Genomic DNA, 25305 nt, shown 5'->3' with positions numbered 1-25305 from the left:
TTCAGATATACAAAATAGAACTGATGTAAATCAGGAATACTCAGGGACATTGCTTATACTTAATTATTTTTCACTATCATCAAACTTAATTCTGCAGGATGTCTCTTAAAGTACTCCCTAATTCCAAATGTTACAAATAATTTTACATAAAATAAAGGCTCTCCTTTACATTTTAAACACTTATTTAAAGACTCTTCTCAGTCTTATGCCCATACACCACCCCCAGCTAACCTCCTGAAATCTAGTTCACTTCAAAATCTGGTTTTTATGACCTGAGTGACAATTTTCTGGTTTCAGTCCATGGAGGACCCACAGTTCTGATCTGACAAATGTGCTTAGTACATCTGATATTAATACATGTGTATTCTCAGGAACAATTGATTTTGAAAATGTTTGTAAATACAAGGGTATTGTGTGTTTTATTAAAGCCTGGGGCTGACAAGTGTAATCATTACAGTATTATCTTTAGTTTCTGCACCATTAGTTTCAAAATTCTCACCTGTCATCTCTGCTTGACTTAGGAAGCAGCAGCACATGCTGATGAAATCCAGCCTGCCTGAAACCAGAGATACACAGCAGCGTGAATGTCAGGGGCAGCAAAGCGTGGTTTCTGGCACAGCCGGGGTCTTTTGTAACGCTGTGTGAAAAGCAAACAGACGATTTAGCCAAATGATTTTTCCATGCTATCTTTGGCATGGCGAAGAGTTGACAGATGGAAATGTAACCACACTGTGTTTTGGTAGGAGAGCATGGAGCTGGTGTACAACAAGTCCAAGCCCGTCGCTGTTACTGGAATGGCTTTCCCGACGGGAGACGTCAATAACTTCGTGGTTGGCAGTGAGGAGGGTACAGTCTACACGGCTTGTCGTCATGGAAGGTGATGTTCTGTTTTCTTACTGATGACATGTTTCCCATTTCCGAAAGTCTATAATCGCATTCTGGATCATAACCACCTTGCATTATGAGAAAGGTATTTATGAAGACATGTGAAGAACAACTTCAGGTCTTCATTACTTTAAGGCACATATCCACTCTGGTCCTTAGCCTTTTGTAATTCTGGTTCTTCACCCTGCCTTGTGGAAAAATGCCCAAGCTTCTTAGCAGATGCTGTAAGACTCCTTGTCTCTTCCCAGCCTCATCTTCTGCACATACCTTCAAGTTTCCACCGTGTGCCCATCAGGGATAGCAATGCCCAAATATTGCCTGTCCCTCCATGCCTCCTCCATCAGCGTGTTCCTTAGTTCTTTTATTTGGTCTGTCATTTCTCTCTTCTTTGATTAATTTCTTTTTATATTAAAGAGCTAGCACAGATCTCATTTCACACTGAAGCTTTTCTAAGTCTCTAGGGCAAAGGAGAGTCAGAAAGGCTTTACATCCTGCAGAATTTCAGATCTTTTATTCATTGATTGTTTGCAGGAATACTTGCTAAGAACTTCTCTCACACCAGGCAACATCATAAAGATATAGGAAGGCATATGACACGCATAGAATTAATGCTCTAATTGAGGGTAAAAGACTTATAAGCAGGGGCTGGAGTTGTGGCTCAGTGGTAGAGTGCTTGCCTGGCACGTGTGAGGCCCTGGGTTTGATCCTTAGCACCACGTATAAATAAATAAATAAGTAATCCATTGACAGCTATAAATATTTTTTAAAGAAACGTATAAGCAAATAAATCTGTACTTTAAGATAATAATTGACATGGAGAAAATTAAAGTTAATTCGTGTATTCTTTTGTGTGTTTCTACAGTAGCATTAATCACATTCGTATTATAATTATTCATTTGTCTGCCATTTTTCTCTTACTAAACTATATCCATTTCATTTTTGATTCCCTGCCAAATCCCTAAACTGTAACAACTAAGAGTTAAAAATCTAAATAGGGAATAAAGAAATGACAATAACCAAATACCATAATGAAATATCTTAAGACCCTCCCAGTCAGAGGGCAGGAATAATAAGGGATGCACAAACCACTGTGCAGTTTCCAGGTGATAAGAGCCTTGATTGAGAGATTAGAAGATGCCCCTGGAAGACAGAGTTGTCGTAATAAAGTGGACTCCAATAAGTTGGCCTAGATTGTAAAATTTAGTGCAAAACATAAAGGTGGCCTCCCTATGCTCATGCTGGTGCTTAACTTCTCTGCTTACTTTCATAGTTCTGGTTCAATTGGTTTTTTCATCTCCTGCAGTCATCTAAGTCTATATGAGGAACCACAAATTGTTCCAAGTTCATATTTCCGTGCTTTTGTGATTTGTAGAAAACAAGCATCCATGGCTCAGCTCCATAATTTTTCCATTCAAATAATACACTGTTATGTTTTTGCTCTTCTGCTTGTTTTTAAACAAGCAGTATTTGCCCTGCTCGTGTGATTTGAAGACAACTGGGGAAGAGATGCCTCACAGTTCCATGCCCAACTTTCCTACTATATAAAATCTGGCTGAAGCTATGCATTAAAGTTTTTGTCACAGCACAGGAAGATGTGATAAAGTTACTCATTCACACAAACATTTGCTGCTCACCTACTTTGAGCAGTGTGCATGGCTAGATGCTATGAGTCACCCAGATGTCATTTAAACTTGGCTCCTATCTTCAAGAAACTGATGACAGTAGAAAAGACAAGTGTCATATCTGAAGCACAAGGAGAATGCCATTAGTGCCACATAAGGCACAGAGAGTACATAGGGCCAAACACTAAGTCACAGATTTATCTACAGATGTATTAGAATCCTTAGGACACATGTTCAATTGGCTTAAACCAGAGTGTGCCTAAGTCCTTAATTATCTATGAAAGCTTACAACATATACATTGATATTTTTCGGATTTTTTTAGTTCCTCTAATGTGAATAAACATTCACACGATGAGTATTTTTATTCTTTGGCTCTGAATATGCACTCTTGTTCAGAAAGAAGGGTCCCTATGGGGAACACCACAAATTTCTTTACAACGAGCTTGATTTTGCTTTTTGCATTGGTTAATCCATGCAAAATATAAAATACAGATCTCAGTAAAGTCATAAAGTAGCAGGCGTTGGCTTTGTAGTAATTTTAAATGGGTCATATAGGGCTATAGGGGAGAGTGGGGGATTTCTATTTTTCACCTAACATACAGAAGGTGCAAATCCACTTCCATAAATTAAACAAGGTCCTCATTTTGCACCCTATAAACCCTTTCAGGATGCTGTTAAGAGAAAGTGGAGTCTCACCAGGGGCCACTTCAAAGATCAGTTCCTTGTGTTCATTAGAACAAATTTAAATGATCACGTGAGGAACTGCTGTTAGCAGTTTCACTGGGCATAATTTTTGAGTGCCTGTTACATGGAACACATGCTGCCACACTTTGCTTGTGATTTCAAATTTTGCTCAGCCCATTGACATTTATTGGTGCTTCAGGGGCCCAAATATTTTAACAATGGAAGCCATTTTTTTCTCTTAGTGACATAATATTGAGATTTCACAATTGGTACATAGTTGTCTTATTTATAATTTCATGCTCATGAATTTTTTAAAAAAATAGTATTGGGGGTATTTTTCCTCAGATTTTCCTAATTGTGTAGAATTGCATGCAGAAATCATGTAGAATTGCATGCAGACTATTATGTGATAATAGAGGGGTAGAGGTAATCCAAACTTGGTTAAACAAAATATGTCTGAGGGTAATTTTTTAAATGTGTATCACTATTTCTCAAATGTGCTTTTTTGAAAGGGAGGGGCATGCATTTGTCTCTTTTCCTCTGCTGTTTCATTCAACAAGTGTTTATTGAACACTTATTGTGTACTAGACATTCTGCAATAAGAAAAACAAGATGACTTCCTTTATGGAATTTACAAAATGGATTTGTAAATCACTCTTCTGTTTCAATGAAGCAAAAACATCATTTTCTCTAAATTATATTTATATTATGTGTTATATTTTGCAAAATAGAGGATTCCACAAATGGTTACATTTTTAGATACGTCAACTTCAAGAAATTTCCTTGAAAGAATGAATGATTATTCCTCCAAGAATGGATGGAGCTTTATAGCCAATAGACTCTCCAAAAAAGAGTTGAAATAGAACATGTGCAAATGCCCTCTCAAGAATAAAGCAGTCTGATTATAAAAATGAAAGCTTCTGAGAGTTAGGCATATTTGTTTCCATCAAAAGAGCTGCAACAACAATGACAGGCTTTGAAAAATTCCTGAAAATGGTTAAATTAATGATAAAATTCATTATTGAATTCTGATGTCTCAAAGGATATTCCCCCCAACCTGTTTTTTAATCACCCAAAATAGTGTAGCATGCTTACAATTTCTTTTTCTCAAGATAACTGAAAATGGCTTTATTGGTGGTAGTATATGGTGGTTATTCTAAATTCTGAAAAAAAAACAACACAGAGATAAATTATTTTAAATCCATCACTGCTTTGCACACGTCACTGAGATTCTGTTCATGTGTGCTCTTCATACAGTAAAGCAGGCATCGGTGAGGTCTTCGAAGGACACCAAGGGCCAGTGACAGGAATTAACTGCCATATGGCAGTGGGCGCAATAGACTTTTCTCACCTGTTTGTCACGTCATCATTTGACTGGACTGTCAAACTGTGGACCACCAAGGTAAGAACACCTTGGTTGAAATTCTCAGGTAACATACGGAGAAAGAAGATGATATTTTGTTCCCTGGGGAAGTTATAGGAAACACCTGTCTACCTAGCCTCATCTGGGTGACATGGCATTGGGAATTCATAGAACCTGCTGGTTATCTCTGTCTGTCCCAGAGCTAGTTAAAGCTTACCTTCTCAGTCCACTTTACTTATTTTTAAATATATGTAATATTTGAAAACAGTCTAATTGTTAAAAAATTTTTTCAAGTGATTCAAATAAGGATAAATCTGAAGTCCTCCTTCACCAAGACTAATCCCCCATATAATCAGTTCGGTATTAATCTTCTGGAGCTTTGTAGCAATTACTTACTTACATGTGTAGCATGGAAATATATGCTTTGGGTCTTGTTTTATCATTTGGCTGCTTGGTTTTTTTTTAGACTTTGGAGGTTTTTAAGCTAGAAAATGGCCCTCTATTACTTGTGTTTTAAAGGTAATGCTGACCATATTTGAGAGCAAAAAAGAAAAGTAAAGACCACCTGGAAGAAAAGTACAGTAGTCTAAGGAAGACCAGTAGTTTGAAATGGAAAGTAGTAGATGGATTTGAGAATCACATAAGAGATAAAAACCACAGAAATTGGTGACTGTTTTGATGGGGAGGAAGGTAAGGGAGGAAGTCATCAGGAGAGAAGCCAGTTCCATATGCAGGGCAACTGGCAACTTGTGGTAGCTTTCACTGTACTAGAGAACAGTAGAGGAGGGTGCATGATGAGGAAGATCTTTGCACATGCTGAATTTGAACTGCCTGGGAGGAACATTTCAAGACCTCCAGTAGGCAGTTTGCCATGTGCAACAGAAGAGAGTGAGCTCTGGCTCCAGGTATGTATTTAATAGAAGTCAGAATAGCTAATCACATTTAAAGGAGAGGATTTTAAAAGAAACACTAAGTCTCAATCTTGAGGAAGAGAAATATTTAGAAAATAAACAAGAGAAATGGTACCAGAAAGGGGGATTGAAAAGTAACTCAAGGAATAGGAGAAAAATTAGAATTTTGTGTGTAGTTGCATGAGTGTTAATGAAGGACAGAATTGACTCTTAACTGGATGAAAAGATGTATGACCTCATTTACGAGAGAAATTTAAAAAAGAAAACCAAGTTGAGAGATCTATTTCTAACTATCAGTTTGACAGAAATCTTAATTTAACAACATATTCTGGGATGAGCCAGAAAGAAACCAGCCATTTGCATACATTGCCATTGGAGATGTAAAATAGCACTACAGTGTGGAAGGGATTCAGCACTATCTAAAAATACTGCATGCTTTAACAGACAATTCCAATTTCTGGAAATCTATGCCAAAGATAAACTAGCCAAAATAAGAAAAGGACGTATATAGAAAGATATTCATTCAAAGATCAATTGAATAGCAAAAGACCAGAAACAACCCAGAGTCTTCATCAGTAGGGCATATGTGAATCAAAGTAGAAAAAAATGAAGAAGACTTCTCCATAATATAATGACTGATCTATAGGATATATTTTTTAAGTTTAGAAAAGATAGATGGATAAAGTACATATAGTATTTTGTCATTGTGTAGAATTACGTTTATATAAAAAGTTGGAAGGATGAACCACATACATAAATTACATAATAGGGAGACAATAGGATGAAAGATAAAGACAATAAGCAGAATTCTTGGAATTTGTCTTGTTTGTACATTTGACTTTAGAACCATATGAATATTTTATGTAGTTATAAAACAAAATAAAATAAAATTTGGTTTCATAAAAATTTGAAGTAACATGAAACAAATCCCCATAGTTGGTTCAAATTGATGGCAAAACCTTACAATAAGGAATGGCTTAAACTTTAAAATCGTGTACTGTTGGGTGTGGTGGAGCACACCTGTAATCCCAGCAACTCCAGAGGCTGAGGCTGGAGGGTCACATGTTCCAGCCTAGGTAACTAAGAGAACCCCTGTTTCAAAATACAATTTTAGAAAGAAAGGTGGGATTGGGAAATAGCTCTGTTGTAGAGCATCCCTGGGTTCTTTTTCCAGTATAAAAGAAAAGAAAAAGAAAAAATGGAAACACCTTAATAATTAAGAAAGTAGATAATATCACCTTTAAGTAGGCCTGCACACATAATTAGATCTGAGTCTTATCAACTTTCCAGATCTCTGAATTTCAAGGCAACAGGAGATACAGATGCCTGATGTTATGTAACACCTCAGATATGTAATCAGACAAATTTGGACAATGGGTAAATTTGTTGGACAACTGATTTCACTTCTGTAAAAAAACTAAAACATAACAAAAACAAACAAACAAAAAACCTCGAAGTAGAAGCTACAAAACAGAACAAAACAAAACTTGAGACATTTCATCCAATCCCAACATATGGATTTTATGTAGATCTTGATTCAAACAATAAACCAGTTTTAAAAATTTAGAAACTACCGAGGAAATGTAAATGCTGACTGTACCTTTGATGATACTTATGAGTCGTTATTTTAGGTATGATATTCTAATCACTTTGAGTGGTTTTACTTCTTAGGAATGCATATTAAAATGTTTACAGAAAATACACTGATACCAATGATTTGCTCAAAATAAGCAGTTTGTGGATATAGATGAATATAATTGACCCTGTATTGATAATTACTGAAGATAGATGTTTGATATTAGTTTACCTCTAAATAGGTTTGGAATCTTCTACAATGTAAAAGACAGAAGAGAAATAATGACAAATACCTCAGAGAAGTAACATCAGGACCAAAGTACATCCATTATTAGTTAGAACTCAGAAACCACTGATGTTCATAGCAAATACAGTTTCTTTGTGGTGTATTAAATATTTGACACAAATTATAATGGGTTATAGAATGAGTGGAAAGTGAGGATAAATCAAGACTTTTCTATTTTATTTAAGACTACAGGGACTCAGGATATCGCTGCTATGGAAAAGCCAGTGAAGATGGAGAGTATAAAATCTCTAAGTGTAAGGTAGAGAAAGAGTCATTATAATGTGAGCTAGATCCCTAGCATGAGCAGGGGAAATGAATTTTAAATATAAGCTGGAAAGGATGCGGTCAGATATGTCTAAGTCTGAAAAGTCTCTGATGATGGCTATTTTCTCAAGGAGTTGGGAGGTTAACTGTTCTGATGAGCATGAAGTGGAGGTACTGAAAGGAGCAATTTCAGCTCATAAGAGGAGGATAGGAAGAGCTGAGTAGGGAAACAAAACCGGACTCTGGGCAGAACGTTTTCGTGGCACCAGTCTTCAGGACTGATTTCTTCAGCAATACAAACATGGAAGAGGAATTCTAGCTGGATGTGAGATTGAAGCCTTAGCAGGGTGTGATGGAAGGACCTAGAACATGGAATCTGGAGATATGGATAAGAAAAGTGTAAGCTGAAGCAGAAAGGAAATGAAAACAGACAGGATGAAGTCAAGGGAGGAAGGGATTGGAAGCCCCCAGAAGATCAAAGAACAGGTATGAAGGAAGGACTTGGGTAAGAGAATTTGTAAAATAAGAGATGATCGTTAGGAAGTGAGGTGTTTGGATTAATGATCCACAACTGGAATAGTTCCATATGATAAGAAAAAGAAGGAGAAGGTAAGAAGACAATGACAGCATCATCAAGGATGAGGTATTGTGTAGTTGAAATTCAGTGAAGATGAAACTCACTAGAGAATGCAGGTCATAGAAAAGGTCAAGGTGTCTATGTGCCTTTGGAGTGGACAAGAATAATGGCTAGACTCAGATGGAAAAGGAGACAGTGCCCACATGCTGAACTCTCCAATGAATTAGGAGGAGAGATGAAGAGGTGAAGGATGATAGAGCCAGATGGATGAGCTTAAAAGAAGACTTTTTCCTGGAGAACTGAGGAGCAGTGAAATAGCCCCAGAGACCAAGTAAGAAGCTGACGCACTCACTATTTTGAAAGACAATACAGATAATGCCCAGCTTCTACTTGAGGGCCTTTATCTGAGACAGACGGAAAGGTGGTGAGCTTATGGTAGGGCTAGAATTCCTGAGGAGATAGTAGAACAGGCCACCAAGGAGAAAGCTAAGAACACAAGAAAAGGCATTTACCATAACAGAGAGACCCAGGGATACGGGAGGGCATGGTGGAAACATCTGGAAAGGAAGAAATCCTAAGTGGTTTGGGTAAAATAAATGCTGATAGATATTTCTGGAAAACCATATGAGACCCCACCAAAAAAAAAAAAAAATGATGGGGATAGGTTGCTAAAAAGGGCCCTGAAGTGCAGAATAAGATGGCAGTCTTTATAGATTCTATCAAAATGTGGACAACATGAAGGGAGCAAGGATTAAAACACATTGCACATCCACCCCCACCCCGTGCCTTACCACATTGCATTTCATCACTAAACCGCTGTCAGGGAGGACCTCCCTTTGAAGCAGAAACCTTACTGGAGTGGTTTTCCTTGCAAGAGAGGAACAGGCTGCGTTCCAGGCAGCTGAGTCAACAAACTCACAAGTACCATTTTCATCCAAACGGCTTGGAGGAAAATATCCAGTAAGGAAATGAGGCTGGAATGATACAGGTCTCTACTTGCTTGTGTAGATTGATTTTTATTTTATAGGTGATGGCAAGTCATTTTAGAAGTGTATTAATCAAAATTTAATTTTGAGAGTTTGCTTTGAAATACTATGGGAGATGAATTTGCATGTGTTGCCTACACCAACATTTTAGTGAACTCATACTATGTTGTAGGCATTGTGATAAATGTTTTAAATCCTTACAATAAACCTGAGTGGATATTAGTATCCCAATTTATATAAGAGGAAATAGGAATAAGAGGGCTTAAATAACTTCCCTGCTCTCCTTATTGAATAAAGTGGGGAAATTGGGATTTAAACTTAGTTTTGTGTGATCTCAAAGCCTGTGTTCTTGGCTCAGAGCTATAGCTCAAAAATACAGTGCTTGCCTAGCTTGTCAAAGGTCTTGGGTTGGATTTAATTGGTGCATTTAGTGAATTCATTCTATACACATATATGGAATATCACACTGAACCTCATTAATATGTATAATTAATACATGTTAATAAAACATTTTTAAGCCTGAATTCTTTTCCACACCAGCATGCTAAGCACAGAGATAAGAAGCCCAGTTAGAAGCCTAGTTTGGTTATCAAGATGAAAGACAATAAGCTTATGGAGAAGAATAAAGCCAAATCTGAGAGATAAAATCAACCAGACACAGTGACCAAATGACTTGATTTGAGAGTTAGTCAATGATGATTCTACTATTTCCAACTTTGGCATCTGAGTGATGGTTCACATGATCATTTCAGGACAGACAAGAGGAGGAGCAGTCTTGGGTTAAAGGTACAAAATTAGCAATCTGAACATGTTTAAACTGAGGTGCCCAGAAATTCCTAGAAGGTAATTAAAGAGATACATATCAGTCCATTCAGGCTGCTATAACAAAATAACTTATACTGGATAATTTACAAACAATGCAACTTATTGCTCATAGTTCTGGAGGCTGGGAAATCTACAATCAAGGCATCAGCAGATTCAGTATCATATCAGGACCCTGCTCCAAAGATGGTATATTCCTGCTACATCTTCTTGGGTAGAAGGGCCAGGCAGCCTCTCAAGCTTCTTTCATGAGGGCACTAATTCCATTCATGAAGGCTCCAACCCAAGGACCTAATCACCTCTTAAAACTCTCACCTTTAAATACCATCCTATGGGGATTGAGTTTCAATGTATTGGTTTTGAGAGAACACAAACATTCAGACCACAGCAATACTGAAATTTGGGGGTAAGAGTTGAGTTTAAAAGAATAGATATGACAATGATCAGTATATAGTTAGTAATTTATTCCCAAGGGGAAATCTACTAATAAAATGTGAAGAGCACATTGAGTCCAATGTTGGAGCCACTGATGCAGCATGTGTTGAAGCATAAGAATGTAAATCAAGGGTGTTAAACATCAGAGATGTCAAGGAATAGACAGATGGAAAAGGCCAGAGGAGGGTCACAGAGGCCTCAGTGAGAACCATTTCGGTACAGCAGTGGGGATGGATTATATGTGGTTAGAGAGTAACAGTGGACACAGAAAATATAGACTACTCTAGAAGAGAAAGAGAGAGAACAGTGACAAGCAGGAAAAGCTGGAACATGGAAGGATTTGATTATTATACTATTTGAAGGACCTGAATATATTTGTGACCTGAAAAGGAGCCAATAAAAAGTGTGGCCAATAGTGTGAGTCTTAAAAACTAGGAAAAGATGATTACAGGTACCTGTGTGGAAGAGCTAAATGGGGACTGGGGCAGGGGGAGAATGAGACAGGACACCAGTAGGGATTGAAAAAAAAGGGTTATAGGTAGGTTTAGCTAAATGGAAGTGTAGTAGAGAGGTGAGGAATAAAACAAGGGTTCTATTTCTCAGTGAAATAAGAGGTGCAGTTATCTGCTAACAGAGGTCTATGATGTGGTTAAAAGAGGAGCTGGGCACAGTCACACACACCTGTAATCCCTGTGGTTTGGGAGGCTGAGGCAGGAGGATCACAAGTTCAAAGCCAACTTCAGCAACTTAGAAAATAAAATATAAAAGTGGGGATATGGCTCAGTGGTTAAGTGCTCCTGGGTTCAATCCCCCATCTAAAAAAAAAAGAGAGAGAAAGCAAGGGGGTTTAGACCAGGTCCTCCTTGGGGTACTCCCTGACTCCAGGATGTCTGACCTGCACAGACATAAGGACCAGCTGAGACTAAATATCACTGACACATTTTGTAGGTGATGTCTGACTTAAATTTTACAAGGTAATCAGAAGAGTGTCTGGAATTATGTAAGCATGCTGTTGTTGAATCTCTTCATAAAGCTCCTAATTCTGACCTTTGAAGCTCTGCATGACATGACCTCACCTTGCAGTAGCAGATTGACAGATTTAGGTGTGGGAAATACATCTCATCTCCACAGTTCTTCTAAACCAGAGGTTCTTCTTTTTTATTGATTCTTTTTAGTTATACATAATTCATTATGTATTAGAATTCATTATGACATCATTATAAAAGTATGGAATATAATTTGCTCTGATGCAGTCTGCAGTACTTCCCCTGTCCCTCCTCTCCTCCCCCCCCCCAGTTCCCTTCCCTCTACTCTATTGATATTTTTAAACCTGGGGTTCTTAAAGGGTAGGTGCCTGTTCATCAACAGCATTACCTGGGTCTTAATTAGAAATGCACATTCTCAAGGTCCCACCCAGACCTCCTGCATCAAAACCCCTGGGAGTGGGCCCAACCATCTTTGTGTTCCTAATGCTGCAAAAAAAAAAAAAAAATGTGAAAAGTCATGCTCTAAAGAACTGTAAAGTTCTCTATCAAACTCCCCATCCTACAGTGTCAATAGGGCAATTCAGTCATTTTGAGGGAACTCTCCTTTCCACTGGGCTTGTGTTGAGAGTCTTGGGACCAAGTTTTGAGTTCCTATAGGTGAATGAAAACTAGCTTGCCACCACCACACCACCAACTCACTTTCTTTCTTTCTTTGGTACTGGGGATTGAACCCAGGGTGCTTAACCACCCAGCCACATTCCCCAGCCCTTTTTTATTTATTATTTTGAGATCGGGCCTCACTAAGTTACTTAGGGCCTCACCAAGTTGCTGAGGCTGGCTTAGAACATGCGATCATCCTGCCTCAGCCTCCTGAGCCATTAGAATTACAGGCATGTGCCACTGTTTCATTCAGTTCTTGATATATTAAAGATACTACTGATTCTGGCCAAGCATTTGTATGATGCATATGTTTGAAACCCCAAGTTAATTAAAACCTTTTGTGATGTGCTGGGAACAATGGTTATGCTTGAACTCTTCGACAGTGTGGGCTGGTGTCATTCTCCTCTCTTTTGGTTTTTTGTTTGTTTGGTTGGTTTTGGTTCCAGGCATTGAACCCAGGGGTGCTTAACCACTGAATCACATCCTCAGCCCTTTTTTGTATTTTATTCAGAGACAGCATCTTGGTCATTTGTTTAGGGACTTCCTGACTTGCTGAGGCTGCCTTTGAACTCAGGATCCTCATGCCTAAGCCTCCTGAGTTGTTGGAATTACAGACAAGCACCACCACACCTGGCACATTCTCCTCCTCTTAATCTTAACAAATGTAAGAGTTAAAGGGAAAAGTAACAACATGTCTTAAAATTACTAGTAATTTTTGCAATACTATTATATAAAATAAATAGGGAAAAGGGAAAAATAAATATTATTTTGAAAATACTGCAAATCAAGGTCTTTGGCTTTTTAAAATCTAATTGACAGTAAGAATTTTCAAAGGGGTCTGTGGCAGAGAAAGAAATGAGATGAGTATTTTCGTTAGTCCTTTCTGACAATAATGATTAATGATTACCTTAGTAATCTTTATTTTAACTCACTGGGTAGGTTGGAGTCATTTTATCAATTAAACAAAGTTAAAGATTATGGTGGAGTCTCACTTAATAGCCAGATGAGTGACACCATCAAACTGAAGCTTGCAAGTGAAATAACGTGAGGATATAGAAAGATTGATGCTAAGAAACAAGACATTGAACTTAAAAGGAGGCTATAATATAATACTTTGTGAAAAGCAGTATAGGTCAAGAAGATAACCAAAGAAAGTTCAAAGACAAACCAAACAACAGGAGAATTTGGCCATGCAGATGTGCATTTTGTACACTCCACTGACCAAGAATTCATATTTCTAGTGCAAAGATAAAGTATTAGGAAAGAAAAATCTGTATTCCAGGGAAGGATGCTCTAAGCCACTATAAATTTTCTTTCAAAATGGTATTCACATACCCTGCAAAATCAAGCTCATCTTGAAGTCTGTAGCAAAGACCATATTCACTTACTTTGCATAACTAATATGATTTCCAGAGAGACAATAGCACTTCACATTCTTTTAGAAAAAGAGAAGCTGTCATTTTAAAGATCAAAATTTTAAAATAAAACTTCTGTACTTAGGATTTAAAAATATTGCAGCTAAATGAAAAGTATATTTGCAAAAAATGCAAACATTGCCAATTTTCTTTGTGATTTGAATAATTAATATTTCCAGTGATCTTACATATGACTTTACTTAAATTTTTCATGAATATTGGACAGGTTGCATTCTTGAACTGGGAAAAATGAACGAAAAACACGACACTTCATATTTTAAGGGATTTGAGTTTCTAAATTTCCAAAAGAATAGCTTGGTTTATGAGCACCAAATAGCCACATTGATTGATTGTAGGTGAAAATTTTATCAACCTATTAGTGTTAGAGAATATCGAAATTTTAAAAGTATTAAATAATTTTAATAATTTACTGATTAAATAGGTAAAGGAAAAATAAGCAATAATGACAGAAGCAGTTAGGGGGTCATCAGAAACTTAAGGCAATGTAATTAAGGCTACTTATTTATTTAGTTACATTGGGAATCAAACCCAGTACCTCACATGTGCTTGGCAAGTGCTCTACCACCGAGCTACACCCCTAGTTCCATTTTTATTTTTAAGTATATGAATGCAATTGTTTTTTGATAATGAAAGGAGCTCTATTCACCATTTTAATTATCAATATATTTTGTTTTAATTCCATACTAGATTCTATCTTGAGGAAAATGAAAGAAATAAATTATAAGCTCTTGTCCCAGCAGATAAAGAAAACATCATTGATATAATTGGTCACTAGGTAGATAGAATCTGGGAGATGTCAAGTGAATAGTAGAGCAGAACCAGTTGTGTCCTGATTGGTGTATGGAGGGTAGGTGTTATTAGTCAGGTTTTTGTCACTGTGACCAACATACTGATGATGAAAAACCTAAAGGAGAAACAACTTATTTAGTCTCATGATTTCTGAAGATTCAATTTACAGTGAGCCAACTCCATTGCTGTAAGCCCAAGATAAGGCAGAACATGATGGCAGAGGAAGGTGCTCAACTGTGACATCCAAGAAGCAGAGAGCAAAAGGGCAAGAGACAAGCCAGGGACAAGATACAGTCCATGGGCATTCCCCAGAGACCTACTTCCTCCAGCCATGCCCCACCTGCATACAGTTACCACCCAGCATTTCATTCAAATGATTTATCTATCAGATGTATAAAGCCTTCGACGAAGTTACTGCTCTCATCATCTAACTATTTCACCTCTGAACATTCTTACACTGCCTAGCACATGAGCTTTTCAGGGGACACCTCATATCCAAACCATAACAACAGAGCATGGAAGACAGAGAGCATAGGTCCTCTAGCTGTCCACATGGAGGCCACCCATGAGAGACCATCCATGTGAGTTCTCACTTCAGCATCATCTGTTTCTGTGTCTTTATCTACCCAACTTCCCCTTTGCTCCAACTTATGAAAAACAAAGTGCAAACACCTACCCTTGACCTTGCTGCCTCCTTCCCAACCAGTTTGTATTCTGCCTTTTTCTACCAAACTGCAATTTCACCCCTTACAATTTGTCTTTATCCCCATGATCTCCACAGACCTTCTTCTGCTCCTTCAAAAGTTGCTCTGACCTTCTTCTTGCCTGGTCCAGTGGTCATTCTGCCACTTTCATTTCCTTTGATGATTTTGATGCTTTAATGTCAATTGGTCCCTGGAGCATCCATCTTTAAATGCATCAATGAGGCAGCTTTGAAAGTACAGTAAAAAGTTACATACTTAAGTCTGTCTTTGATGATCCTTTCAAAAATAGAAAATGCATTGCCTGAATAAATTCTGTTGAGTACCAACTCTTACCTTTTACTGTATGTTAGCACATTAAATTTCCAATCCTTCAAAAAATGCTGGTGTTGATGCTTGGAAATAAAGTATGCACTCTTGACTGGATTAAAACATTCATTATTCCACTCAGCTTCTCTATTTGCTGAGGTTTGGGATAGTTTTTTTCCTGTGCTGCAGTTGAACTTAGTGGCTAGACAAGTTATGAGTCTCTGGATTTTCATCATTACATCCAATTTGGAAAGTTTCAGTGGATTCCAATTAAACATTGGGTTAATATTTATTTTGGTCTTGGTACAACTTCACAAGATTTAGGCTCCTGATACTGTTCCTGTATTTGCCAGGTCATTCCCTTTCTTTTGACTTCAAAGAGCTTATGTTTCTTCTGCTTGCATTAATACCATCTTCTATATCCTTTTTACATTAGACTTTGGGGCTCTAAAATTTAATTTCTTTCTATTGACTGGTCAGGTATATGGCCTGACTTAACCCATGCATTGATATTTGATGTGAATCTTGGATACCACCTTGGGGTGCTATCATTCAAGGACCACTCATGATACACATTTGATTGATGGAAATCACTGACTTCCTCTGAATGTATCGTGACATGCATGCAGCTGTCCTATCCATTAACATGCATCTCAATCCTCCAGTCTCTTAACAAAACCGTGAATCTAAGAATGAAATTGTCTAAGTGACTGAAGGATGATGACTTTGCACAAATTAGAAAGAAAATCTTCACTCTTCAAGCAATGGCTGTGAAATCAATAAACAAGTATTACCTACTTCATTTGTACATCTTCTGCCAGGGTTAAAATATAGGATCACTGTCTTAACTGATTGTTTTCCCTCTTAGCTACTAGGAAAGAATGATAATTTGAATCTGTTATGAATAAAAGAGATTGGAAACAGTTTTTCCCTAAGGAAAAACATTCATTATTTCTTTCTAAATGTATTCATTAAAAATGATTATGCATTATAATAAATGGTTTAAAATGGACACATTATATATAATACAATGACAAAAATACTTTTGTATCTTGAATCACAGTGATTATGCAACTGAGATAGAACTGCCACCCTTCTCCTGTCAGACTGTGAGCTCCTTAAGACTAGGTCTGTCTTTTTTTGTCTCTATTCCCACACCAGACATAGTGCTTGGAACCTGGTAAGCACTTAATAAACCAATGAATTAATACATGAACAAACAAATTCTTTTTTTAAATTTTAAAAAGAAGTATACATTGAAATCATACTACATCACATGTATAATTAACTGTGTTTTCGAGAAGTAAAATTCATAGCTACAAATCCCCAGTACCACACACAAAAAAATTCATAGCTACAGTTAAGAAGTATTATAAATAGAAAACTGAGGTTAAGCTTTAAAACTTCTATTAGAAAATAGTTAAGAAAGTATAACATTGAGGGAACAACCAAAGGTAACCATCCATACAGTAGAGAGTCCTCCTAGATGAACTCCTCACAAAGGAGATAAGTAGAATCCAAATCAATTTTGAGACAGGTGTGAAGAACTAGGCAACCAAAGTATGTGTCCTTACCTGCCACCTGCCATCTGTGAGCAAGGGCTGAGATTCCCCATCAGGCATGGCTCAGGGATACCTGTTCCTGGAAAGTCACTTCTTGGTGTGCTGTAGCCCTCTTACATTCAGGAATGCTCTTTCTAAAGACACTCCTAGGAAAGCCTGTCTTCTCTGGGGAGAAGAATGGAGCCTTTCTTTCTCACTCATAGCTTATAAGAGAAACTCCTATCTCACTAAGATAGTGAAGAGATGGAAGAAAAATGTGCTAAAGAGGCTTCTCAGAACCAGGGACATCCAAGCTGAAGTCTGAAGTAGGTATTAGTTAGATAAGAGGGAAAAAGGAAAGTTCACACAGGATAAACAGAGTATATAAAACACAGAAGCATGGAAGAGTGGACATTTGCTAGCTCTGTGAATTTAGAAAAGTTGTTCCACCTCTCTGTGCTACAATTTATTCATCTGTGAAGTTGGGATTAAAATACCACCTATTTCATGGTGTTCTTGTGAAAATTAAATGATTTAATATGCATAAAATTCTGAGAATAGTGTTCAGCACAGAATAAACACTGTGGAAGAAGCAATAATAATAATTACCATTATTACTATTAAACTTTGTTGTTATTTTTGCCATTGTGACTTGGACATTAAGTGATTTAGTGGGTGCTATAGTTTGGATCTTGAATGTCCTCCAAAAGACCACGTATTAAAGCTTGGTCCCCAGGATGGCACTAGTGGGAGGTGATAGAAGTTTGGAGAAGTAGGTCCTCATTGGAGGTCATTAGTTCACTAGAGTCACCAGTACTCTTCCTTTTTTGTTCCCTGGCTTATGATGAGACTGGTTTTGTTCTGCCTCATGCTCTTACCATTGTGGAATGCATCACCCAAAGTAACAGAGCCAGGCAATTAAGAACTGGAATCTCCAAAGCTATGAACTAAAGTAAACCTTTTTTCCTTATAAATATGTTATCCCAGGGCTTTCATTATAGTAATGGGAAGCTGATTAACACATGGGGCTGGAGCAGTAGGTATAAGGTGACAGGATAGAAATATTGCAAGGATAGCTATGGGGACAGAAGGGACCAGATGACAAGACAGTCTGTGGGGTCATAAAATTGAATGCAGACTTTCATCTGCAGATGACAAGGGTGATTGTTAAATTATTTGGATCTGGAAAGTCCCCAAAGATTCATTTACTTAAAGATGTGACCCCCCCAATGCAGCAATGTCCAGAGGTGAGATTTTTAGAAAATGAATGAATCATGAGGACTCTAACCTCAGTGGATTAAATCCAGTTGATGAATTAAGAATTTGAATGAATTATTGGGAGGCAGGGACTAGTTGGAGGAAATAAGTCACTGGGAGCATGCCCTGGAACAGTTTTTCTTATCTCTGGCCCCTACTTCTCTTCTTCCTCCCTCTAACCTCTCTCTTTCTCTGCTTCCTGGCTGCCATAGGCTGAGCAACTTTCCACCACTATGCCCCTTCCACCATGAGGTTCTGCCTCACCTCAGGCTCAGAGAAGTGGAGTGAGCCAACCATGATGCAGTGATTTATTTTACGTGACTGAAACCTTTGAAACCATGAGCTAAAATAAACCTTTCCTCCTCCAAGTTGTTTGTGTCAGGTACTTTGTTCCCAGTGGTGAAAAGCTGACTAGCACAGAGATAGCATAGAGATAGCACAGGGTCTCTTTGTCTCTTGTTTGATGTCATGCAGAGGGAAAGTGAGCACTAAGGACAGCACACATTCCCCACAGAGTTTGGACCCTAGTGTTGACCTAATGTTCTGCTTCAGACAACTGGCTTAATCCAATTACCAACAGTATTTATATTCTATATTAACTCTGTGATCCATCCCATAGATCCTTCATATCTCAGCATTAGTAGGTCTTGTTATTAATGGACCCACAACTCCATCACAGTTATAGCAACTTGATTGACCAGTGTCAACTTTGGCAACCCTTCTTGAGACTTCCCCTCCGATTCACTGCTGCCCCTAAATTTTGAGACGAAGCCAGACTGTATTTGACAATCATCATCACACTAACAGAAGCTTCATTTACCTGACTGCTTACATCTGACTGGCATTGTGCCAGAGATTTCACATAATTTTAAGAATATTTGTACCAGTGCACTGCCATGTGACCTCATCTTGAATGAGTCATTGCAGAATAGTGTCATCTGGTCTTTCTACTAGTTTTGTGTTTACCTGCATTTACATTGTATCCTCAATTGAACTTTTCTTTTCATCAACTTTAAATTGTTTTTTGGTTTTGGATCCAAACATATATTCCCTTTCTCCTTGTTCCAACAAACCTCTGTTGCTAGTTTGTCAAATCTTGACCCATGGGTCTTTTCATACCTGCCCCACCAAGTCCTGGCTTCTCAAAGGGGAATGTGGCAAGATTAGAAGATAGAGACAGTTTCATTTGTTTTAGATCTACAAAAAGTGTGTTTAAGGGTTTTTATTCTTAGTAATCCTAATATCACTTGCTTTTACAATATCTACATATTTCTTTAACTTGTTTGACAATTCAGTATATACTTCCACATTCTTTTTTCAGAATAGGATTTTGTTTTGCTCATCTTTATCTAGTACCCAATCCCTGCTAGTTTATTAGTGTTACACATAATATAGAATGAGTAGAATTTTCCATAGGAGAAATTACTACTTAATCAACTTGAGTTAATAAATATTGGGAGATTGTTCTCATTTTTCTAGGACTTCGTAAAGAACAAATAAGAGTTTTGTAGTGGAAAAATAAATATAATTAATCTTTGAAAAATGCTCCTTTTTCCTTCCAAAGTGGAGTAACCAGCCTTCCCATAAATCCTGAGGAACCAGACCTCAGTGTTTACTACTGGAAGCTCACCAGCTCTGTGGAAGTTTCTGGAAAGGAATGTTGTGGAATTGGCGGTTGAGTGAAATAGCTTTCTCCCCTGTCCCCTGGTTCATTGGCTTGAACTAAGCCCAAGTTGAAAGTAAGAAAAGGTTTCTTATAAGTTGTCAGTTTCCTTCTCACTTAGGACCTTCCTTAATGATTAAAAACTTGACTTTTAAACCCAAGTTCCCCTTCACCTCTCTGCCAGGTGCAGCAGCAGGACAGTCTGCAGTGGGTCACCACTCCTGAAGGGCTGTGCTTGAGACTTTTGGCTTCCTCCACCTGTGGAACTTCACTTATGCCTAACTGGTTTGATTGTTCTCTCCCTCAGCCGCCCTCCTTTAACACAGGTCAGCAAATGAGCTGAGATTTTGCTATTCTTTTGCTTTGAGGACCATTTCATTAATGCAGCATCTATGGATTATCAATATGAAGTGTGTTTGTGTGTTTCTGAGTGTGTGGTTTTATTTCTTCTCTTGATAGTATTTTCTGTTATGGTAGATCCATAGTACATTAGAACAGCCATGCTTTTCTCAAAGAAATTCTTCCCCTACCCACAACCCTAAAAATCTATTTATCGGGAAAATGATTTCTTAAAAGCAAAGAATAATTATGTTTTCTTTATCAAGTGTGTGACAAAATTATTACCAGTTTCTCTGAGGTGGGGCTCTGCCTGTGCTTTCTTCCTACATAATCCTCTGAGATAGTCTTCCTAAAATACACCTTTCATTATGCTATTTCCTTATGCTAAAACATACAACAGTGGTTCTCTTCTGTGGCATCCTAACAGACATTTTTTTTTAAGGAATTTCATGATTTTTTTAAAAAGTGAAAGTGTTAACACTAACAAGTATCTTCATTGGGGAGGCCCCTATCCTTCAAGAAAGGAATAATTATGCAGCATGTGGAGATACTATGCTGACCTGAATGTGGATCTCAGGGCTTCCCCAGTGTGCTGAGAGAACAGTATTCCTTGGAACACAGTTCTGGAAACTGTGACTGATAACGGTTCTATTTGCTGTTCTCATCATTTCAAACACTTCAACCTGCATTTCCTGGTTCTCCACCCTTTAGGGCAAGCATTTCACCATTAGTATTACAAATCCTAACTACAGTTTTTCCAATTTGCTCTTCAGTAACAATGTCAAACAAATTTTTTTTTAAAAATCAGTCAAGATAGAGATCATTTGAACAACATAACTAATGAAACTGAATACATCTAGAGAAAGAAAAAATAAGAGAGGGAAGAGAGAAGAGGGAGAAAGAATTGAGCACTCAGAAATAATGTTTAGAGATGGCAAAGTGACCCAGCCTTAAAAGCAATGGAAGAGCTGTCCACAAGCACGTATGCAGTGGCAGCACCACTTGCAATCCTGATTAGATAAGTATACCACTTATTATTTTTTTAGAAATGGTTTTTACATCTTTAACAAAATCAAAGTCCACATATGGGAAATAAGATACAAAAAGCAACAAGAAAATCTGTTTAAGTCATAGAAATCAGATCTAAGGGGTACTTTGCAGATCCCCGATGCAATTCCCTAATTTTGCAGAAAAGAAAACTGATATCTAGAGAAGAGTGATTTAGATATCTTTCTGATCCCATAATTTTTTCTGCCTCATGTTGATTGTAATCAGGTCAGTTAGAAAACACTGTGCTAAAAATGTGGCAATATTTTGTGTTGTCCACCAATTCCGATTTGCCATTTAGTAGTGACCTCAGACGCTTGAGTAACCTACCAGATTTCACCAGCTTTAATAGTATTTAACATAAAACTATTCATCATAGTATGAAAATAAAGCTATTCTTATAATAACTTTAATCAAAACCCCAAAATTACAGTATGGGAATATAATGTAAATGGCTTTTGATCGTCTTTATGTGCTACTTGCTTCTCTCTTATCCACTGAACTATGAGCTCCTTGGGGCCAATGGTCATATGTCAAATTTCATTTATATTTTCCCTTAAGCTTTAAGTCAGGTAGTAATGGGTTAATTTTTAATATAGGCTTTTTGACCTATTATATATTATTTAAGTTTGGTTGCTAGCACTTATATTTCTGATTAACATTAAGATAAATTCTGAGGTTTTATGTTCTCTGAAAATTTATTTCAATACAATAGCATCCCAGTGGACCTGCCAAGACATCTCTGTCCATTCTTCACTGATATTTCTAATTTACTTCAATCTACACTTGTCACTTTTTTTCCACCATCAATCTTTTCCCCCTCTGCCCAATTGAATGTCTCCATGAATGTCCATATATGAACACAGCATTTATATACTGATTAACCTATAATGTTATTGTTGCAAAATATGCAAGAATATATCAATTTAAATTTAGTTATGATTCTGCCACAAAGTCAAAGCAAATATTGCTTCCCTTAACTACTCAGAAGAGTACTAAATTTGGCCAATTATTCATTTATGAAATCAATGTTGAAGGAGAACTTAATGTGTTTTTAACCTCATGCCAGAGAGTTTGATAAGGGTAGAAATGAGACCCAGTCTCTGGTGCCAACAGGTTCATTATACATGTCTCATTGCTCAAACTTGAGTCATGACTAGAACTACTTAAAAAAAAAAAAGTTCTTTTCAACTTTCAGTATTGCCTTATTTCCATTGTAATGTAATTTAAGTACATATAAACAGAGAACAAAGTATATGCTCTTTAGGCTTATTCATTCAATACCTATTTACTAAGAGCTTACTATGTAAGGTCCAGGCACTGGGAATTTCGCAGTGACAAGGATACACAAAACTCCTGACATCACAGAATGTTCACTAGGGTGGAAGAAAAAGAAAAATTGAGAAAACAAAAGAAACAAAAACAGTTAATTCTTGTTATTTGCCACAGTTGTAGTCTGTAAAGTTGCTACAAGTACTGAATTGGCAAATATTGAATAGACATTTCTCCGGGAAAAGCAGCATTAGGTTTTTACAAGCCTCTGGTCACAACATTTTCATCAACCGATCGATACATGATCTCGTTTTGTGTTTCTGTTGAAAGATACCGTATTTAATATGTGCTGTTGATTCATTAACATTGAACAGTGCATGCTGGAAGCAAGCTTCTCTAACGTGCATTTTCTCAGGAGGACACATCAGGCCTTTTTGTGCTTAGGGACACTAGACAGTGCTTCAGCACTCTGCTTGGAACCCATTCTAAACAGCAAGATCACCAGCAAGGCAAAAAACACAGCGCCAAGTAGACCACAAAGAGAACATTTGTTTACTGAATCATGAAGGCAGAGCCCTACATGGAAAGCTGAACACTTCAGTAACGAAGTAAGAGTGTATTTAAATCTAACTACATATAACAGGCTCCAAGGCAGCAGCAGGACGGGGCTTCTAGAAAGAGGTCAGAAAACAATGGCTGGGGTGAAGGAAAAGGAGACATTCATATGTATTCTACAGGTGGAGTTCAGGGATGGCAGGATTGGACAGTCTACAACAGAGGAGAAAGCTGCACTTTCTCCAGGGGTAGAAAGCAGCATGAACAGTGTTAAAGACCAGAACAGCTTTAGTGTGCAGAGGAGACTGTGACGGCAGCCACTGGCTGGAGCAGAGGGTTTTGATGAGGGGAGGAGGGGCCGCCCGTGGAACCCCTGGTCCTGCCATTTCAGCACTGCTCTGCCCCAGCGGGATTGGATGGTAGTATTCAAAGCCCCGGCCTGTCTTGTTACAGGGCTGGCGTGGGATTTGTGGCATGGAGACACTTTCTCAATGTAGCTATTTGTACTGAGCCTGTCACTAGCTCAGCGGGAGGTAAAAATTACTTGACAGTCTCTCCTGGCTCTCACCCATCCTGAGCGTGAGAGCAAGTGGGGGGTGTCCGAGTGGGTGGGCTCCACACAAAGTAAGTCCTGAGGAACTGGAGCTTTTGGTGAAGTAGAATGAAGGGCACTGGGAGTCTCAGCAACAATTGGGGAGCAACCATGCGCAGGCAAGCAGCCCCTACAATGGAGTCCCTTGGTGCCCCTATCCTCTCTACAGTTCACTCTTCACTTCCAAAGTGCTTGATGGGGTATAACAGATAATCTCCTCTATCAACTCTTTATCTCTCTCTCTCTCTCTCTCTCTCTCTCTCTCTCTCTCTCTCTGTCTCACACACACACACACACACACGCATCCCCAAATTATCAAACCTCACTTTGGAATTTAAAAGCTCAGCTAATAAGCCTAACCCTTATCAGAATTTAAAAAAAAAAAAAAACTACATTTAGTGCAGTTTCCTGGTTCCCTATTAAACTGCAAATGCAGACTATTCGCCATATGCAGTACATTCATTTAAACCCATTTGACTTCTTAAGGCAGGGTGATAACATTTTGGATTTCATTTTTGTTTGTCCTACAAGAGTCTTGAATTATGGCCAAAAACCCAGGCCCTGGATGAATGTGCTTTAGACCTCACTTTTTGTCAGGAGGCCAAGTGGACTTGGGAGAGAGGGTGGAGCTGTCTGTTGAGACATGATTTTTAGTTTGCCCTTTGCCTCTGGAGCCAGAGCCCTGGCCTCCATCCAGCCAAATGAAGAGAAGATTATGGTATTTTCTAGGTAATTTTAAGGAGCACAAACCTAAAGTAAAGTCAGGTGGTTTGAAGTCTGCTCTGAATTTTTCATGTGAAGGATTTGTCGTGATCTGGGTTTTCGGCAGAGCTGTACTTTAAATGCTGAAGGGAGCTGTATTCTTCTGGAGACAGGCATGTTTTGGTTGTTCACTAATGACCTCTGGTTTTGCTTATGGGGAATTTTGTTAACAAATGGAAATGTAGCAAAATAAAACATTCTCTTTTCTTTGGTACAGTTTTTTTTTTTCTTCTTTTTTAAACAATGGGAACCATTGCAGTAAACTGTCAAAACCAGGCTATAGATATTGGTGATTGTAGCATCATTAATACTGTGTAAAAATAAATTAGTCACTTTGGCAATCAAATACATTCTTCTGATCTCTTGTCGGTGCTTTTAAACAGAGCCTTCTCCTTGCTGTTTGATAGATCCTATTGTTACAAGAAGAGAACCCGTAGAAATGTATTCAAAAATTCTTTGAAAATTTTCCAACTTCAGGAACCTATTCAGCGGTAATTAGCCTCTGAGGCGGCTGATAAGGAGCTCTGTAGGGGGCTGCGCCCTTGTTTGGAGGTTAACCCCACATGCACTCCAAGGAGAAGGTGTCATTTTGGGGACCTGTTCCAGTTCTGCCTCCCCTCCCCTGCCTGTTTGCTTGCCTTTTCCCACCCTCTCTCCTCAGCCTCCTTCTCATGCTCTGATGTCCTTTTCTACAAGAAAGAGAACTTAAGGCTGAAGAACAGAGGGTAATAACAAAATCAACTCTAAACAAAGGGGCAGAAAACTTCCGTTTCAGGATGAAGTCAGTCTACTGCCAGGCAAGCATGACGGACTGAACAGAATCCTCAGTTCTGGTTCAAGGTTAGCTAGAGCTCTGGGCTAGTTCAACCTACTTGTATATAGATAGCATCGGCCACCATAAAGTTTCTGTCCTTGCTTGTCCCACTTGTGGCAAGATTCTCTCTCAGTACTGTGGGTATGATTTAAAGGTAAGCTGCATATTTTT

The 25305-nt window shown here is 38.1% G+C and overlaps 1 protein-coding gene across 5 annotated transcripts in view; it reads left to right on the top strand.

Annotated features, from left to right (window-relative positions):
* The window catches only part of Dync1i1 (dynein cytoplasmic 1 intermediate chain 1), a 296210-nt gene that overhangs the window by 235574 nt on the left and 35331 nt on the right, over positions 1–25305 (top strand). For all 5 annotated transcript variants that reach the window (XM_058572177.1, XM_058572178.1, XM_058572176.1 and 2 more), the window contains 2 exons: positions 744–877; positions 4450–4594. In XM_058572177.1, coding sequence (XP_058428160.1) covers positions 744–877; positions 4450–4594 — 279 coding nt within the window. The remainder of the gene's footprint in view (positions 1–743; positions 878–4449; positions 4595–25305) is intronic.

This window comes from Marmota monax, unplaced genomic scaffold (assembly GCF_021218885.2).
Source record: "Marmota monax isolate L192 unplaced genomic scaffold, Marmota_monax_Labrador192_F-V1.1 WCK01_AAM20220418_F8-fsc00144, whole genome shotgun sequence".
Taxonomy (NCBI): Eukaryota; Metazoa; Chordata; class Mammalia; order Rodentia; family Sciuridae; genus Marmota; species Marmota monax.
Note: the sequence above shows the minus strand (reverse complement) of the source record. Positions and strands in the feature narration are given on the sequence as shown.